General features: G+C 42.2%; 1 protein-coding gene across 35 annotated transcripts in view; it reads left to right on the forward strand.

Annotated features, from left to right (window-relative positions):
• The window catches only part of NRXN1 (neurexin 1), a 1174729-nt gene that overhangs the window by 727413 nt on the left and 431430 nt on the right, over positions 1-15886 (forward strand). For 2 of the 35 annotated variants that reach the window (XM_082745365.1, XM_082745367.1), the window contains exon 1: positions 113-1269. The exons of 31 other annotated variants lie outside the window; for them this stretch is intronic. In XM_082745365.1, coding sequence (XP_082601491.1) covers positions 1008-1269 — 262 coding nt within the window. In that variant the 5' untranslated portion in view covers positions 113-1007. Of the gene's footprint in view, positions 1-109; positions 1270-15886 lie in introns of those variants that run through there. 2 more of the 35 variants (XM_082745368.1, XM_082745369.1) reach the window with 2 other exon arrangements.

The raw sequence follows: 15886 nt of genomic DNA on the forward strand, positions 1-15886 counted from the left end.
ACACGTGTCCCTTTGATGTGTGGAGAATGCTCGAGAGAGGCAAAGCAGGGCGATTTCTGTGGGAAGCTAGACCAGCCTCCCTCGTTACATAGGCTCGTCCTCTGCATTGCATCCGAGCTTCAGTGATTTGCTGTTTGGAGACTGCAGATTTGCATAGAGCCCCTCGCTTCGCCAGCGTGTGTGGTTTTTCTTTTCTTTTCTTTTCTCTTTTTTCTTTTTCTTTTTTCTCCCCCTGCATCCTCTTTCGTCTGCTGCTTCTTTTCCTCAGCTCTCTTTCCCCGGTTCGATCCCCGCTTCCTTCATAAGGGTGCACTCTTCCCTCTGAACCCCTCGCCGGGCGTAAGTGTCAGGAGGCGGCGGACGCGGAGATTGCCTCGGGAGCAGGCGATGCGCGCCGCTGCTCCGCGCGCTGCCCGGGGGAGGCTGGCGCGATCCGGGGAGCCGGCCGGGGCTGAATGGAGGGAAGGGGTGCCTCGATTTCATGGGGTCTGCTTCTCCCTTGAAAGGAGGTTGGGCCGGCGAAGTGGCCTCCCCAGTCCCCACACACAATGCTAAATGGATTTACCTAGTGGATTCGCGGTGGATGGCTGTCATGTAGAAGTGAGGACCCTCCGGGAGGAGCTTTAAACAATTTCCCCGCTCCCCACCCCCCGGCACGCACTCTCGCCCGAAACTCTTTGGGAGTATCTCTCGAGAACCTGGAGCCCTGGAAATCTGGGAGCAGCCGCTCGCTCCGCGCTCGCTGTTCCCGGGGCTGCCTTCCCGGACAAGCCCCCCATCAGCTGCATTTGCATCGGCTATGTTTCGGATTCTTTGGGGTGCAAGGCACGGCGGACTCCAGGACCCCGAGAAGACTGTCCGAAGGAGGGAGAGGATGGGTGCTCTGGCGCGGTGAGGCGGCCGGCCCCTCAGCCCACCCGGAGCCGCCCGCTCCTCGGCGCCCTCTCCCCTCCCCGCGCCCCAAACTTTGCCTCCCGCGGCGGCTGCCCCTCGGCGGGCGCCCCGCCATGTACCAGAGGATGCTCCGGTGCGGCGCCGAGCTGGGCTCGCCCGGGGGCGGCGGCGGTGGTGGCGGCGGCGGCGGCGGCGCAGGGGGGCGCCTGGCCCTGCTCTGGATAGTCCCGCTCACCCTCAGCGGCCTCCTAGGAGTGGCATGGGGGGCGTCCAGTTTGGGAGCGCACCACATCCACCATTTCCATGGCAGCAGCAAGCATCATTCAGTGCCTATTGCAATCTACAGGTCACCGGCATCCTTGCGAGGCGGACACGGTGGGTCTGAGGTGCCAAGTTCTCGCGGGTTACTCCCTCTCTCCCTTTCACCCTGCGCTCGCTTCTCGGCCCCTAAGGCTCAGAGAAATGGGAGCGCGAGAAAGGGAGGTGCATTTGGGTGTGTTTGGTGGGAGCCACTAATCTCTTTGAAGACAATAGAAAGGGGCTGGGGGAAGGCGTCGCGGGTGTTTGTGGTGAGGGGTGGGAGGGGCGTTTCTTGTCGGGGTGCCGGGAGAAAAGATGTGGGCACCTATGAAAGGACCATCCCTGGCCGGGCGCTTGGGCCCCGCGGGAAAGGGGCGTTACTAGCCAGAAGGTCACTCGGTGTGGCCGGATGGGGCGCCGCGCTCAGCCGAGGGGCCTGAGCGCCACAGAGAGGAGGACTCTGCAGAACCTTTTGTCTGTGCTGTATGTGCTGCCCCACCTTATGCCCGTTTTCCCAGGCCTGGGGGAGGGAGAGGTTCCAGCTTGCACATTCCTTCAAAGTGTGCCCAGACCGCAGTGGCAGTGAAGCGGCTGGTCCCAGGACTCGCTCAGCAGGCTGCCAATTGCTTTTGCCCCCGCCTCTTGCCTTAATTGGAGAAGGTAGGAGAGTCGCCCTGGCACCCTCTCCGGTGCTGGGCAGCCGCCCACCGGGCTTGGAGAGGACCTTTGAACACCAGTGCCTTTACTCTACCCCCCACACAAATACACTTCTCTTTCTTGGTGATTGGACTGAGTTATTTTTTAAACAGAGCAGAGAGAGGGTTGGCTACCCAATCCCAAATCCCATGGTTCCTGTCTGAAGGCTTTTGGGATTAGGGAGGTCCTGCTTCCTAATTACTGAAGAGTTTAGTGCTTCCCAAAGAGGGCAGGTGGGTGAGCGCTGGCTGGACTAAGCCAGGAGGTCTGCCTGGAGGAGAAGTTGGGAGTCCAGAAAAACTATTCTCCTGACCCGTTTCCTTTGTAAAGAGCAGAGTGGTTGGTAGGTTTCTTCTCCAGAGTGGCCAACAATGTAAGGCCAGGTTCCTCTCATCTTCAGATAAATGCCTATTGCAGATTCCCTGAACTGCCAATAAATAAAACCTCAAACTGTTTTGGTGAGTCTTTCCCAGTACCATTGTTTCTTCTCTCCCAGTGCTGAGTCTGCTACTTGAAAAGGCAGGGCAAGAAAGTTGTGGAGACTTAACAACCGCCCCCCCCCCTTTCCCTAAGGGGCCCCTTCCTCTTTCAGACTTGGTTCAGCTTTATGTCCTTTGCCCTTCTCCTTAGGTAAATCTTCTCCCCAGAGCAGCTGCTGCTTATACCCCTTCCTCAGGGACAGGCTTCCTACCTAGGGACAATTCTGGTTAGATAGGAGGAGCTATAGATTAACCTAAGTGAAGTGAGAACAAATCCTCTTGACACCTCATCTTAGGAGTGGCTTAGAGACACACCTCACCGTGGGTCCTAGGAATCCCTTCCCTTCTTTCCCTCAGGTCCCTCTCAAGAATTTTCTCTAGTTCAGAGTGGCCAGGCTGGAGAGGAGTGATGCCGCACACCTGGGCTTCTTAGCTCTAAATAACAGAGAGGCTAGATCCATTTGAAAGCATGAGGAGTTTCTGCTGCTCTCACCACTTTCTCACAGTATTCCAGGACCTTGTTGCTCCTTTTCCCTGGGTGCTGTTCTCACCCACTGCCCTGCCTTTGTTCAAAATTGCGAGAGTCCCGTGGGAAGAAGGCAAGTCAGGGTGCAGGAGGGGCAGACAGCGTGGGTGGGTGAGGTGAGCCAGATGGGGGTATGCGAGGGGGTGGGGCGCCTAATTGTACCGGTGGGAAGTGCTTGGCTAATCATCTCATATGCATTTAACTTCTCCCTTTCCGTGGCTCTGTCTCTCCCGAGGGCTGAGGCAGCTGAACAGGGAGCGCCCTGGGGAAACCGAGAGAGGAGATCACGAAGGGGCCCTGCCGCAGAACTGGCACTCCTTTTCCCCTTCCCACTGCAGCTCCTGCCCCAGTCAGGCGCCGTCTGCTGGTCTTTACAAACATTTCTTTCCCTCCAGAATACAGGGATTGTCTCCGTATGTGAATGAAAAACTAGGCACATCTATCATTGATAAAAAGGAAAGGATAGGAGATAGTGGAGAAAATCGTATGTGAACAGTGGTTGATATTATTCTTTTGGGTCAGAGAACTTTCTCTTTCCTTCGAAGGTTGTATTGTACGGACATACTTGTTTTTGAAACTTTACCCACCCTCCTTACCCGTACTTCGGGAGGAAGATTTCTGATTTTTTTTTTTTTTTTTTAAATCCGAGTAACAAACTTCCCTGTCAGTAGCCAGCCTCTGCCAAAGAAAAGCTGCTGTGAATTTTTCATACTTCATCCCTGTCCTTCCTTGAAAAGAGGGAATTAACCCTGGCTAGAGAGAACAATCAAGAAATATTATGGATGAAATAATCTTCTCCGGGTGGGGGATGGAAAGGTGTACGGTGGGAATGCAGAGGGGCTGAGAGCGGGGCAGGCAGGATGGTGGTTTAGAAGAAACCTAGGAAGAAAGAGGTGATGTGGAATTTGTTGGATCAATAAACTGCCTGACCATTCAGCTCCTTAGGCTAAGGGCCCACAAGGAAATCATCTTTGAGCCTAACAAGGAGGGTGAAGGGGAAGAGCAGAGGGGAGTGACAGTGCCATAGATTCCTAGCCGACAATCAAGGCAGGTGTAAATGAGGTTGAGTTCAAAATTCCCCAGGCTACTGAAAACGTACATATGTTGATGAACAAATCAGCCAGCCTGGTTTTTTGTTTTAGAATTTCTTGGAATCCTAAAACATTTTTTTTTCTCATAATAGGGAAAGTGTGTATATGCTTGAACATGTAAAAGAAAAATCATGTGTGGTGTATTTTAGGGAGTAAAATTGAGTCTATCCTCTATGTTTTGAAAACTGCTACGTTGACTATCCAGGTTCATTCTTCTTCATTTTCTCATCTTGCCATGCTTCATTTGCACTATTATGAGGTGTCACTTACAAGGATTGCAGGGTGCTGAAATCGCTCCTGGCTACCCTGAGCATCTTTATGCAAGCTGACCCAGTTGCAGAGATTATGATGAGGATTTTTTTAAAAATGCATATGAGAAGCAGGTTTTCAGATCACCGCAGAATCCATTTTTTTTTTGGCTTGTTCTTAAAAATATAAGTGATGAGAACACTGCCATAAAAATTATATTTTCATTTAAAAAACCAGAGAATGGAATGACTGCAAATGATAAAAAGCAAGCCTTCTCATAATTAAGAATGCTACTTAAAGCCAGCGAGAGTTCAGAATAAACCAGTGTGTTCAGTTAGTATTTCTTTAGCGATGGGCTATATGTGCCAAGCATAGAATGATGTCAGCGCAGTGCTTAGGTTCCCATCTCTTCTCCTGGCTTTCCTAGGAGCCTCTGCATACTTTCAGAAATTAGCTTTGAGCCTCTCAGTAATTTCAGGAGATAAAAGAAAGAGAAAGCCATCATACAACTGAGCACACCAGGGCTAGCCATTCTCCTCCCACAAATATGAGCTCCGGAAATTATACTGTCATGATTAGCTTATAATATTAAAGGGCAAAAGGGCTTTCCCAGAAGGGAATGTTAACAGATTTTAAAAGTGTGGTTTGTAATTGAAGTAGCCCAATGCTGTTATATAAGAATAATAATTATATCTTGAATGTATAATGGTTCTCATTCTAAGGCACTTCTGTACATACACTAACTTCTAAGAGGAGCTGTCCATTTTGGAGGGAGTTTGAATAACATTTTCCTTGTAAGGGTACTGAGAGATACCACAGGAGCACAGAAAAATGAAGTCGAATCTCTGATCAAAGAGAGAAGTTAGAATCAAGGCTTCATGTTCCAAAGCCGGGAGCAGCTGAAAGGGTCCACCTTGTGCTTTAATGGTTGAGATCTTGGAGAAGAAATTATCACAGGGACCAAAGTCTAGCCTTTTGCTTCCTGCATGTATTAACAATAGTGAATACTTTAAGATAGAGTATGGCCACCTCACTGATGTCCCAATGCTCACTTCATTGATTCTGCTGAGGAGGGTTTCGTTTATCTTTTTTTTCTGAGACATAAGTTGCTGTATGATTTAGTGATCCTTTTGCTCCTTTGTCTAACAAAGAGAGCAAAACCTCTTGCAATACACTTAGTGTTCAAGAAAAATTTAGATTTTCTGGTAATTAACTCATAGGTTTGACCCAAAACAGTTTTTTGGACTATGAATATTCAGCCAAAATAGACATTTTCTACCCCACACTCCTTTCTTACATTAGCTTCTTGGACAAAAATGTGCATCACTGCAATGCTATTTTAGATAAGATAGTCAGCTAATATTTCTAGAAGAAGCTTTGAATCAATCATGGTCCTAGTAATCCAAGACTCTTGGGTAATTTTTGGTCGCTCCCAATCTTAATATATTTATTTTTTAGATTGTCTATCCGTTCCTTCAGAAATACATAGTATATGTATATTTCTGTGTCGGTGCATCAGGTATTATGAAGGCCAGATAATAATTGGGATAATGAGAATAGAGGTAAGAGAGGAGGAACAGGGTACCCAAGGCAGGACCATCAGAAAGTTTGCAATTTAGTTTTAAAAAATCCAAGCTGTTGTTAGAAAGAGTTAATCCTTAAGCAGAGAAACAGAACTTGTTCTGTAAAAACAAGTAGCTTCTGAGCATAAATGCAAAAAACAAATTTGTATGTGTAGCAGTCATCTGGGACTCAATATGAAATGATCTGATAAAAACATCAACATAGTGGATTTTATCTATATTACATTATATTGTCCTTTAATATTAATGTTCTGGAAAGAGCTCCTTGCACAATTGCTTTTCACTGAGTTGCATATATTTCTTCTACCAAAACATAAAGTCTCTTATTTTTCAAATAGATGTTAAGTCTGGTTTTACAAATGTGTTTAAGACAGGGGCTTCTTGACTTAAATTCAAACTACTATAAAAACTATTGAGGCAGGTTGATCTGGAAAAGTAAATTCACAGACACCTATCTCTGAAAATTTGGCCACTGCCACTGACTAGCATTCTATAAATTTACTAAACTACTTGTCCTCACTAAGATTGTTTTTTCAATCCATAAAATGAAAATATGAGTTATAGCTCAGTGAAGAATAAATGATTTGATGAATGCCCAGACTATAATAGGCCCCAAATACACGTTTGTTTAAAAAAGTAGACAGTTAGTTTACACATCTTGGCTATTATGAAGAGTGCTCCAATCGACATGAGAATGTGAATATCTCTTTAGAATCCTGATTTTAGATCTTTTGGATAAATACCAAGTGGAATTACTGGATCGTATAGTAGTTTTTTGGTTGTTGTTGCTTTGTTTTGTGCATGTGTGTGTGTATGTGTGTTCTTCTCTTAAAGAAATTCCATTCTGTTTTTCAACAATGGCTGCACCACTTTGCATTCTTACCAAGAGTATGCAAGCATTCCAGTTTTCCTACATCCCGTCAAAGTTTGTTGTCTTTTTGATAATAGCCATCCTAAAAGATATAAGGTGATATCTCATTATGGGTTTGAAGAAAATGTAGTAGATGCAGATAATGGAATATTATTCAGTCTTAAAAAGAAGACCATACTTCTGCAGTATATATCATGGGTGAACCTTGAGGACATTATGCTGAGTGAAATAAGCCAGTCACAGAAAGACAAATGCTCCCCACCCCCAACTTTTTTCTTTTTTTTAAAAGATTTTATTTATTTATTTGACACACAGAGAGAGATCACAAGTAGGCAGAGCAGCAGGCATAGAGACCATGACCTGAGCTGAGCCTTAACCCTCTGAGCCACCCAGGTGCCTCCAAATGCTCCCCTTATATGAGGTATCTAGAACAGTCAAGCTGACAGAATGAGGGAAGGAAATGGTGGTTGCCAGGAGCTGGGGACAAGAGGAAGTGGGGAGTTTCTAATCAGCAGGAGTAAAGTTTCAAATGTATAAAATGAGTAGGTTCTATGTATCTGCTTTATAGCCTTATGCTTAGATAATAATACTGAATTGCACACTTGAAATTTTTTTAAGCCGGTGGATCTCCTGTTAAGTGTTCTTACCATGATAGAATAAAACTTTAAAAAATTAGAGGAGATATCAGAGAGAAGACACATGAAGTGGAAAAACAGACTTGAAATTGGGAGACTAGACTTCTAGGTCTGATTCAGCCAGTTGTTCATCTTTAGAGACAGCTGTCCCTGTCCCATTTTACACTACATCCTGAGTCTCTTCTAAATGAAAGGTGCAATTGGTTTTCTGACCTGCTGTGACCTTAATGAAAATGTTGAGCATGGCTTTTATATTGTTTTGTCATTCATAAACATGATTTTTAAATTGGACTAAGATTGTTTCCAACTTTGAGTTCTAAGTTCCCTTTGATAAAAAGAATCTCTTAAAATTTTCATACTCCTGTTGTTTTTTGCCAAAGGCTTATTGATTCTAAACATACTGTAACTGGAGATATTTTTTGTAAAGATTGTATTTAGGTCCCTTCAGCCTTCCAGTTGTCCCCTCATTACTTAGAGGTGGCTTACTTAGGTGCACAGAAACCATGGCGGGGCAGGGAGGCAGGCTCAGGGTACTTGTCTAGGACTTGCCACTCAGCTGAGGTCCTAAGGACTATCTCTTAGAAACGTACATCCTTCCTTTACTTGGTCTTTTTGCCCAGTTCTTTTGGGTCTGTTTGGGGTATAGAATATCTCCCTGTAGAGAAATTGGTAACAGCCTTTTAAATATTCCTTTCCTTCACAAAATACAAGGTTTTTTTTCTGTGTTGATCATATAACAATGAATTCCCTCAAGTTTCAGACAGAAACTTAGTAAAAACAGCTATATTTTAAGCATATATTTCCACAGAGTCCTTATGTAAATTGTCTCATTTAATCATCATTATAACCCTGGCAGGGCTTATGATCACAATTTTGCTGACAGGGAAACAGATTTAGAGAGGCGATGATTCTGCCAGGGTCACTTAATTAATAAGCATCCACAGTACTTTTGCTTTTCCACTACAATATGATAAGAGGCAAGGTTGGTCTTCTTTTTTTTTTTTTAATACTGCATTTAAATTTAGAAGACCTGAATTTTGTGCCAGTGTTGTCATTTTCCAATTTACTTCTCAAGAAAAAAAAAAAAGTTTCTTTATTAAGAAGAAAATTGGTCAAGAAAACGTAGTTAACTAATACAGTTATTAATAATCATAAGTGAGTATGTATGTGAAACTTGTATCTCCATTCTAATGGAAGAATTTTTAGTTAATATTACATTTTGATACTTAGCTGAAGGTAGTAAGATGGGTATGGATTAAGAAATGAGGGGCATTTTGAAATTCAACTTTAAACATTATACTCAGGGATAAATAACATTATTAATCAAATAATGACAATGATAGTAAAATACTTTATGACTGAAAGATGGTGATCCCTAAGCAAATTTTATGTTAATCACTAAGTATGCAGGTAGATAAGAAGAAACCACTCTGTCGCTTTTGTGAACTTGATATCTGTGGGATTTGTGGACTGGAACTGAGGTAGTGTAGAAAAGTATTTCTACCGTGTACTTCTAAGATATGTGGTTATGTACATACTAAGTTTTACATGAAGCTTATATGAATCTGGGAGTCGTGTGTGCGTTTGTGTGTGTGTGTGTGTGTGAGAGAGAGAGAGAGAGAGAAAGGGAGGGAGAGAAAGAGAGAGAGGAAGTAAAAGTATTAGACTTATTTTAGTTATGGGATCTCAAGTTTAAGTGTATTATATAATGTGACCCATATTATGGACTTTTTTTTATGTGTTCCTGTACATGTTTTTTTTTTTTTTCATATAACTATATTGGTGAGAAAAAGTATTATGAAATACCTCTGAAAATTATCAACTAGAAAAAAAACATGTAAGAAAATGGTAAAGAAGTGATTTTTAATGTGTGGTAAAATACAAGTCAGTGACATTTACTGACTTGGACATCAGTTCTGCACAGTTGTTTTGATTATATGAGTTGCCACTGGACTAACATTGGTGCATGTAATTATTTATGTGGTTCAGCCTGTCTTGGCTATTAGTTACCATCTGGTCATCATGACATATTTTTCTAGATGACTACAGGATTCAGGGCTGCTAAACAAAAGTGGTATTTTTGATGCTTCTTAAAACCGAGATGATTTTGGATTCTGAAATGTCTAATTTTACTTTAAGATTGAATAGTCTAGGGGCGCCTGGGTGGCTCAGTGGGTTAAAGCCTCTGCCTTCGGCTCAGGTCATGATCCCAGGGTCCTGGGATCGAGCCCCGCATCGGACTCTCTGCTCCTCGGGGAGCCTGCTTCCTTCTCTCTCTGCCTGCCTCTCTGCCTACTTGTGATCTTTGTCAAATAAATAAATAAAATCTTAAAAAAAAAAAGATTGAATTATCTAAAGGGTGGATAGAGCATGAAGCACATCACTCTGAGTGATTGTGTTTCTGTTCTAAAAAAAAAATGCATTCAGGGCAAATATTCAAGTTCAGTGTCCTAGTATTCCAAGAGTATCTAGTTAGCACTTTTATTTGGGTATGCAGCATGATGTTTAAAGATGTGTGTAGTTTTCCTGGTGAATTACCCTTTCCAATTTTTTAACATCTTGCTTCTTTTTTTTTAAGATTTTATTTATTTATTTGACAGAGAGAAATCACAAGTAGATGGAGAGGCAGGCAGAGAGAGAGAGAGAGGGAAGCAGGCTCCCTGCTGAGCAGAGAGCCTGATGCGGGACTCAATCCCAGGACCCTGAGATCATGACCTGAGCTGAAAGCAGTGGCTTAACCCACTGAGCCACCCAGGCGCCCTAACATCTTGCTTCTGTTAATCTGATAAATGCTCTAGTTTGTGTCTATGCCACTGTATGTCATTACCTTTTCATTAACAGGTATGTTTCAATTTGGCATAGAGAAATGCTACTGGAGCATGACAAGTTTAAATACCTCGGAACTTTTGCCTACAAGGTTTATTATAGAAATTTCACATTGACTTCCAAGAGTCTTGCCATGTAGGACTAGTTATTCCTAACATACTCATTGAAAGTTGATCATTTTCTACATACTCCTTTCCAAAGTTGCAGTAATGAAACTTTCCTCAACACTCTAGACTTCACTTTCTTGAAGTGTACCTTTAACTTTTCCGAAATTGCAATATGCTATATCAGTCATTTTCCATGGCTGCTGTCAGAGTGGTAACATATGCTGGAATAAGATGAACAATAAATATATGTCTGTCAGCACAGTGATTAGTTGGACATGCTATTATATATGCAAATAATGTATTTGGTTTCCCCATTTATTTTTCTCCTTGGGACTTAACCTAAATGTGATAATAGAAGTTTTGGTTCTGCAGTGGACAACTTATACCATAATCAAAAGTAGAACACTGCTGATGGATTTCTGATAAGCACCATTATATAAAAGCCTATGTTTTTGTATATGCACAAGGTATTTGTTGTCTGGGTGACTTTGTGATGATTGAAATATGTGACAATAGTCTGGTTGTCCTTGCCAGCAATAAAACGTTTGGCTCAGTAATCTTACTTTTAAATATAAAACTTTGTTTTTACTTTTTAATAAAATAAAAATTTTAATTATCTTTATAAAGGGAATTAACTCAGCTCTTGCCTACAGTAAGGAAGTGACTTAAATACTGTTGAGGTATTTCACTATTTCTAATTCCATCCCCATAAAAAGGCTGTGCAGGGAAAGAACTAGGGCTATAAAAGTGGTATTAAATGGCCAATTACATCATTTATTTATTGACTGAACACTTAGTGCTTGTTATACCTCAGGTGCTGTTCTAATCCCTCAACGAAATATCAGCTCAGTTAATTCTTAGCACTCCATGTGGTAGGTTTTATCAATCTCCCATTTCTACACAGAAAGGTAGTGAGGGACACGAAGGTTAAGAAAGGACAAGGTTATACAAACTAAAGTTCTGGGCCCTGGATTCAAACCCAAGCAGGCTCACTCGGAAGCCCGTGCCCTTAACCCCTACATTTTGCTACTGACAAATGTAATGCATCCTGACTGAGCATTTTGTTTTCTCCTCCAGCTCTTATCACCAGTAGTACTTAGGGGACAGACCAAGGGTGACTATCCGGATTTACTTTGTTTAATTTCCAATAAGTCATTCACTGGAGTTTGAGAGCCTCATCCTTATCTTCCAATTTGTTTTTAAGCGACGTGTTTTTTAATTACACAGGGCATCAGGAGGCTTCCTTGTGCCTCCCTTCTTCAACACTTTATTTGTTTTGACTGACTTATTAATCTCAGTATCCACCACCACATCAAGAGTAAGGGAGTGATTGATTTAAGATGCTTATTAATGTTTATTAACTTCTTTCATTCTAGTTGGCAAATACATTCCCCACCAAATTGATAGATCTGCTGTGATAATAGACTAATTTGTGAGTGCAGCCATGATTTACAATTAAAAATGAACAAGTTGCATTTTATCTGATTATGTGATTATAGTCTGATGAGATGAAAAGAATCGTTCTATAAATGGTTAAATAAAATTGTATGGTTTTAAAAGCAGGGTATAGAGAGAAGACTGACAATTAATGAACTACTTTGAGTATTTATCCTGATTTTAATTATGGTTTCTTGAATATGAAGCCTTAAATATTTTAAAAATCAAATTGTGTTGGCTATATATGCATAGTATTATATGACTACATAAAAAATTTAAGCATTCCTTCTACTTATTTCTAATTAGACTATAAGTTGGGGCATCATTCAGAAAAGGTGGTAAATGCTTTGAAGTTTGATTCTCTTAGCTACATTTTTCTTAAAAGATTTTTTAAAAATATCTTCTTTTCAAAGCATCTTTTTAAAAAAATTCTTTAAAAATTTTATTTATTTGACAGAGATCACAAGTAGGCAGAGAGGCAGGCAGAGAGAGAGAGGAAGGGAAGCAGGTTCCCCGCTGAGCAGAGAGCCTGATGTGGGGCTTGATCCCAGGGCCCTGAGATCATGACCTGAGCCGAGGGCAGAGGCTTTAACCCACTGAGCCACCCAGGCATCCTTCTTAAAGATTTTTTGTTTGTTTATATTAACACCACAGAAATTCTGGGAATTCTGTAGCGAGATAAAGGATTACTCTTTTAGGTCTGCTTGCATCCACTAACTAATGGACTTTGGGCAAATTTCTAAACCTTTCTGAGCCTCAAGAGTAAAATTTTACTCCTCAAGAGTAAAGTAGAGTCTGTAATCTCTACTCTGTAGGGTTGTTGTGAAGACGACTTTATGTAATTATCTGGCACAGCACCTGATAAATTGTGGCTGCTCTTCATCTAATAGATTAACCTTTCTCCAACAGTGGGTCTTCTTGGTTCTGGACTCCATTAAGGAAAAATCTAGAAAGGGTTGAAGTTAGTTATAAACATGACTGTCCTCAGAGTCTTAAAATAGATTGTCTTCTCATCGTACCAAATGGACGTGGTGGATTACTTATATAAAGACTAGGGGCCGAGGGGCGCCTGGGTGGCTCAGTGGGTTAAGCCACTGTCTTCGGCTCAGATCACGATCTCAGGGTCCTGGGATCAAGTCCCCCATCGGGCTCTCTGCTCAGCAGGGAGCCTGCTTCCCTCTCTCTCTCTGCCTGCCTCTCTGCCTACTTGTGATCTCTGTCAAATAAATAAATAAAAATCTTAAAAAAAAAAAAAAAAAGACTAGGGGCTGAGATTGAGATTCTTTCCTGACATTTGATTCATCCAAAAAAAGATGGCAGAGATATTAACCGGAGAATATTATGCATAAAACCAACAGTTTTTATGCCCTCTTTTCCTTTGGGTGTTAAACCAGGAAAGCTGTACCAGGGTTGAACCCCAAAGGCTCTTGATGCATCTCTCTGTGGGACTAGGACTCCTTAAGATAAGGTAGGGGAGGAGAGAGCAAGGATGAGGAGAAACTTAGGAAAATGATTCTATGTGTTTTTGCCTAATCAGCCTCTGAAAATGTCAGCAAACACAAAGCCAACTTTACCTGGCTATATTACAGCTGAAAGAGGTTTCGGTAAGAGAAACAGTATTTCCTGGCCCAGAACTGCTATGTCACTTCTTTAACTGTGGCCACTTTGCTTGCTGTAGCCAAATGCCAAGAGTCTAGCATTTAAACAGAGCATAAGCATTTGAGAATAATAAATCAAATGGAAATGCCCAGCAACTGTAATTTAATCACCTATTTTTGAAAGATAGCTAGCCAATTTCCTAAAATAAATGAATGTTTTAACAGGAACTTAATATCCAGGCTTGATTTTTTTAATACTTTCTAAAAAGAGGCTATCTTAGGGAGTGTGTCGTAGGCAAAATTTCCTGATAGTTGGAAGCACATTTATTTCAGGCATGTGATAACCTGGGACAATGCAGACTTTGAGATAGAATCACTTCACGGAGTGACCCATTACTTCCACACAGCCAAGCGTGAAGATACGCTTTGAGATAATATCAACAGAGTATTTCAGTCCCGGCAAGATGTGTTTAAGATGAGCAGTTGTTAAGATTAAAGTTATTGTCTTTATTGCCCCTCCTTCAAGGTTTTCTTATTGTGGTATGTGAGTGCCACCAACAAGTTTAATCTATGAAATCAGGTAGATTGATTATTCCCCTAAATGAAGGTGCTTTATGGATAATAGATAATGAAGAGTGTTCTTGGAGAAAGAAGAAAGCATTGCCTGGCACTTCTGGGGCTTAAGACACATGAGTAAGTCACTTTGTGCCTTCATGCATTCCACAGTGTAATATTTTGGAGAATCTGGACACTCTTCTGAAGGAGCGCCTGCCGTTCACGAAACAGGGTTCTTGTGAACGTGCCTTGGCAGTCTGCACTATGGCGATGTAGGTGTGTAGACATCAGAGATAGAATCTTCAGCAGAGACACCCATTTCTATAGAGACCTGACTCTTCCGAGTTTAACTCTAAAACACAGCGCTGAGCTTACGAGACGCTGGCTTGAAGCCGCTAGAGAGGAGCACATTCCTGAATCATGGAGAGACACACACAGAGACAAAAAGCCCCCCAAGAGCGGGCAGTGCTCCATCCTTCCCTTGCCTTTAAGAAGCCCTGCTATCCTCACTGTTCAATGTCCTGCATCTGCAAAGAGAAGATGCTAGAGGAGGGATATGTAGGGAACTGACCTTCGGATTTTTTTTTTTTTAATCATTTCTTTCATTCAGGCACCTCATTCACAATATGCAGATATATAGGTTATTACCATATTACCAAAATGTGGGGGTTTCCACACATTGTGCTGGCAGATCAGTGTTGTAACAAGTGCCAAGACTACAGAGACCATCCATCAACAGCGCTTATCAAGTGTCTGCTGCTTGGGGTGGGACGTTGTTTTACTGAGTACCAAAGGACACAGGGCCTGAAAGAGACCATAAAATCCATTCTCCTGCCTAGGCCTTAAAATTTAACATGTTTGCCTCCTGTTCTTTCAGATACCTCTGGGAGGCCTTCCAAGTCCTAAAGCAGCAGGCAGGAGATGTGAGGCACATCTCTTTTCACTTTACCACTGCTTTCTGGACCTAAGCCCCATTTATACCATCCAGTGGACTAGATAGGCATAGACCTACCTTCTCTTCAAATCTCTATAGGAACCTGTCCCATATCCTGTGAGTGGTTGAGATGTTTCATTGCATTTCTCTTTTCACATGTGTAGAGCTTTTAATTGTTCAAATTGTGTTTTTCTTACATGATACCTACAATAAGCCTGTAAATCTCACTGGGTAGGTTTTACCCCACTTTGCAGGTGGGGAAACACTCTGGTGTGGTAACTTTCAGTGGGCTGACTTGATCACATGTTTATAAATGACAGAGCTGGGACTTAAACACAGTATGCTGGTTCCGAAAGTCCAGTGCTGCTTCTGTTATACGCATGGGTGAGCATAGGGTCTCCGTGTCCTGTCTTCAAAATCCCAAGGAGGTGAGTATGCCTCATGATTCAGCAGGGCTTCTGGGAGGGAACCACTGAAAGACCCAAGTCTTACAGATCTCCTCAGCTAGTAGAAGAAGAAAGGAGGAATCTAGGCCATTTGGAGAAAATAACATGTAAACAAGGAATTTATCTGATGATGAAGGGAAGGAAAGATGTTTCCTCTACCTTTCAAGGTCTTCCAGCTGGACTAAGAATTAAGTTTACATGAAACAGATTAGCAGTAGAAGAAGACCAAACTTTTATCATGTGTGCACGAAGGCCTGGTAATGAAATTGGGGCCAAGTAATGAATAAAGAAATGACCAAGTCAGGCAGTTTTTATACTTTCTAGGTGAAGGGACAGTAAATCTGTGAAGAACTGACAGGAAAAAGAAAACTTAACTTTGGGAGCTTTTGTCAGTAAAGAATTCTAAGTGGAATTTGGTCTGGGGTAGTAAATTGGTAAAAAAATAACAAGGGTTATATATAAAAGCCTTTCTTGCCCGTAATTTCCTATCTATGGTAACAAAGGCATCTCTTTACCACCTGCCCAAGAGGGTGCCTTTCACAAGGGAGACTTATTTTCTGCTTTCTCCTTTCCTCAGGAGAGGATCTGAGGAAATTTTATTTAAAATAAACAATATGCAAAAGTGGCATGTTAAGATCACCTTTCCTTGGTCCCTGCAG

This window comes from Mustela nivalis (genome assembly GCF_964662115.1).
Source record: "Mustela nivalis genome assembly, chromosome: 8".
NCBI classification, from domain to species: domain Eukaryota; kingdom Metazoa; phylum Chordata; class Mammalia; order Carnivora; family Mustelidae; genus Mustela; species Mustela nivalis.